The sequence below is a fragment of the Capricornis sumatraensis genome, chromosome X, assembly GCF_032405125.1.
Source record: "Capricornis sumatraensis isolate serow.1 chromosome X, serow.2, whole genome shotgun sequence".
NCBI classification, from domain to species: Eukaryota; Metazoa; Chordata; class Mammalia; order Artiodactyla; family Bovidae; genus Capricornis; species Capricornis sumatraensis.
Genome location: NC_091092.1, coordinates 12,826,565 through 12,829,507, shown reverse-complemented (window position 1 = coordinate 12,829,507; position 2,943 = coordinate 12,826,565). Strand labels below are relative to the sequence as shown.

Genomic DNA, 2,943 nt, shown 5'->3' with positions numbered 1-2,943 from the left:
TAGGAGTCAGACACGACTGAGCGACTTCACTTTCACTTTCATGCATTGGAGAAGGAAATGGCAACCTACTCCAGTGTTCTTGCTTGGAGAATCCCAGGGACGGGGGAGCCTGGTGGGCTGCTGTCTCTGGGGTCGCACAGAGTTGGAAACGACTGAAGCGATTTAGCAGCAGTAGCAGCAGCAGCATATCCCATATAAAAATCCCTGGATGATACCTAAATATAGGTGGGAGAGTGAAAATGAAAAAGGCCAATGAAACTTTTAGGGAAAGAATTTTGACCATAAAGATCCTTAAAATCGCTGACTGATAAACCACGAATAGAAATAACCATTTAGGAAAGTGACGAGTTGCAATACATTAAGAAAAAAGTACACGATTTTTCCATCAAACAAATGACACAACCGACCGTATTTGAAGCACACTTGATGAGGTTTTTAATGTTTTCCTTGGGATGGAAACATTTTAAAGATGGAAAGTAGGGCCTACGTAAAGAAGCCAGAGTGGATGGACGTGGCTCTTTATCACTACAGGTCTTTTCCCTTCAACTGGTTCTGGTAAGAGTCTTTGGTTTGCGATGTTGCAGTGGTCATGAGGCAGTTCATCTGCGGGTGTTGTATCTGATGACCGACTTGGTGGCCTCGGACACTGCGTGCTTGCCGATCTCCCCAGGCAAGAGAAGACTCACGGCTGTCTGGATCTCCCCACTCGTGATGGTGCAGTGCTTGTTGGAGCGGGCCAGGCTCCCGGCCTCTTCGGCGATCTGCTCAAACATATCCTTCACGAACGAATCCATGAGGTTCATGGCCTCGTGAGAGAGACTCAGGCCGGTGTGCACTTGCCTCAGCACCCTGGGGAAATATGTGGCGAAGCTTGGAAAGTTGTCCAGATGGCGGCGACGGCGGCGGCGGCGGCCCTTAGCTGTCTTCTGTTTCGCCTTCTTTGGCTCAGCATCATAGGGCTCTGGTTCGGAGGGCTCGGTTTCCGAGGTCTCTGTCTCAGAGGGCTCCGTTTCTGAGGTCTCTGTTTCAGAGGACTCCGTTTCAGAGGGCTTTATTTTGGAGGTTCCGGCTTCGTTGGTGCCCAGGTCTTCCTCAGAGTTGTCAGAGGATGGCTGAGCCATGTCAGAGCCACCAGTCCCCACTACTCAGAAGAAAGGACATGCGGGAATTGAAGGCAGCTGGCGGAGTTTATAAGCCCTGCCCTCCCTGAAGTCACAAACACTGTCCATATCTGATTGGATAAAATGCAAGGCAGGAGACCTGTTACTATGGCAGCCCATGTCACGTGACACTGGACGCTCCACGCCCAACTCCCACTGCCCCTCCCCCACGTTTAACCACACAGACAGTCAAACTCAGTGGTATCTTTAAACTTTCCGTGACTTCCACCAGGAAAATCTTTGCACTCCGCCCCATGAAGGAGCCAGCCAGTCATCTATTCACCTCAGCTGATTTATGTCTATTGTTGATGCAAGAGAAGTTTCAAAGATGTCACCAAAGTCATCTAAGTTGAAAAATGTAATAATCAGTTAGAGCTTCCTGAAAGAGTCTGACTGATCTCCATAACTCAAGCTCTTTCAGACATCAGAATGACTCAGGTCACTTGGTGGACATTTTACTCCAACACAGAATCTTTTCCTTCCGATTGACCTACAGTGCCAGGAGCAGAAATTTCCTGACATCCTCAGCACAGTGCTCCTGAAAAGCATAGGAATTAGTTGACCAGCTATTATCTCCAAAACTTATCAAAGACAATGATCACTATGAAGAGAATGGCAAAATCCCATTTGCCAAATACAGAACACAAACAGAAATAGGAATACATACTAAAAATATTTAACATTTTGCAAATTTTAAACTGTTTTCTTAAACATTATTTAGGTCCCCCAAATACCAGACAATGTGGAATTGATTAATGATTTATAGTGATTATTGCTCAAAAACATGATCACTCTTATTGCTAGAAAGCCACCAGAGTGAGAGAAAAAGAATAAAAAGAGAGAAATAAAACACCTAGGAATAAATGTACCTAGGTGGTGGTGAAAGACCTGTACTTAGAAAGAATAAGACCCTGATCAAAGACATTGAAGACAATACAAACAGAGGGAAAGGTCTACCTTGTTTATGGACTGGAAGAATTGATATTCTTTAAAAAACCATGCTATCAAAGCCAATCCACATATTCAATGCAATTCCTATGAAAATACCAGGGCATTTTCCACAGAACTAAAACAAACAATTTTAAATTTTGTATGGAAAGATGAAAGACCCTGAATCGCGAAAACAGTCTTCAAGAAGAAGACCAGAACTGGAGGAATCGGGTTCTCTGATTTTGGTCTATAACAGAAAACTACAGTAATCCAATCAGTGTAGTACTGGCACAAAAACAGACACATGGATCCATAGAACAGGAGAGCTCAGAAATAAACCTATGGGCTTATGGTGAGTTCAGTTCAGTTCAGTCTCCCAGTCATGTGTGACCCTTTTCGACCCCATGAACTACAGCACACCAGGCTTCCCTGTCCATCACCAACTCTCAGAGCTTACTCAAACTCATGTCCATCAAGTCGGTGATGCCATCCAACCATGTCATCCTCTGTCATTCCTTTCTTTCCCGCCTTCAATCTTTCCCAGCATCAGAGTCTTTTCCAAGGAGTCAGTCCTTCACATCATTTGACACAATATTGGAGTTTCAGCTTCAGCATCAGTCCTTCCAATGAATATTCAGGACTGATTTCCTTTAGGATTGACTGGTTGCATATCCTTGCAGTCCATGATCAATTAATCTACAGTTTAAAAAGGCAAGAATGTACAAATGGAGAGAAGACAGTCTCTTCAATAAGTGGTGCTTGGATAATTGGATAGCTACATGCAATAAAGTAAAATTAGAACATTCTCTAGCAGCATATACAAAAATAAACTCAAAATGGACTGAAGACCTAA

General features: G+C 44.0%; 1 protein-coding gene across 1 annotated transcript; it reads right to left on the bottom strand.

Annotated features, from left to right (window-relative positions):
• Positions 1–599: 599 nt before the first annotated feature.
• Positions 600–1,121, bottom strand: LOC138071102 (histone H2B 1/2-like). The gene has a single exon (XM_068962522.1). The coding sequence runs from the start codon at positions 1,119–1,121 to the stop codon at positions 600–602; it is 522 nt and encodes a 173-aa protein (XP_068818623.1).
• Between the last annotated feature and the right edge of the window lie 1,822 nt (positions 1,122–2,943).

Bases quoted from the DNA above. Each gene is read 5' to 3' on its own strand.
- LOC138071102 (XM_068962522.1), bottom strand. From the start codon at position 1,121: ATGGCTCAGCCATCCTCTGACAACTCTGAGGAAGACCTGGGCACCAAC.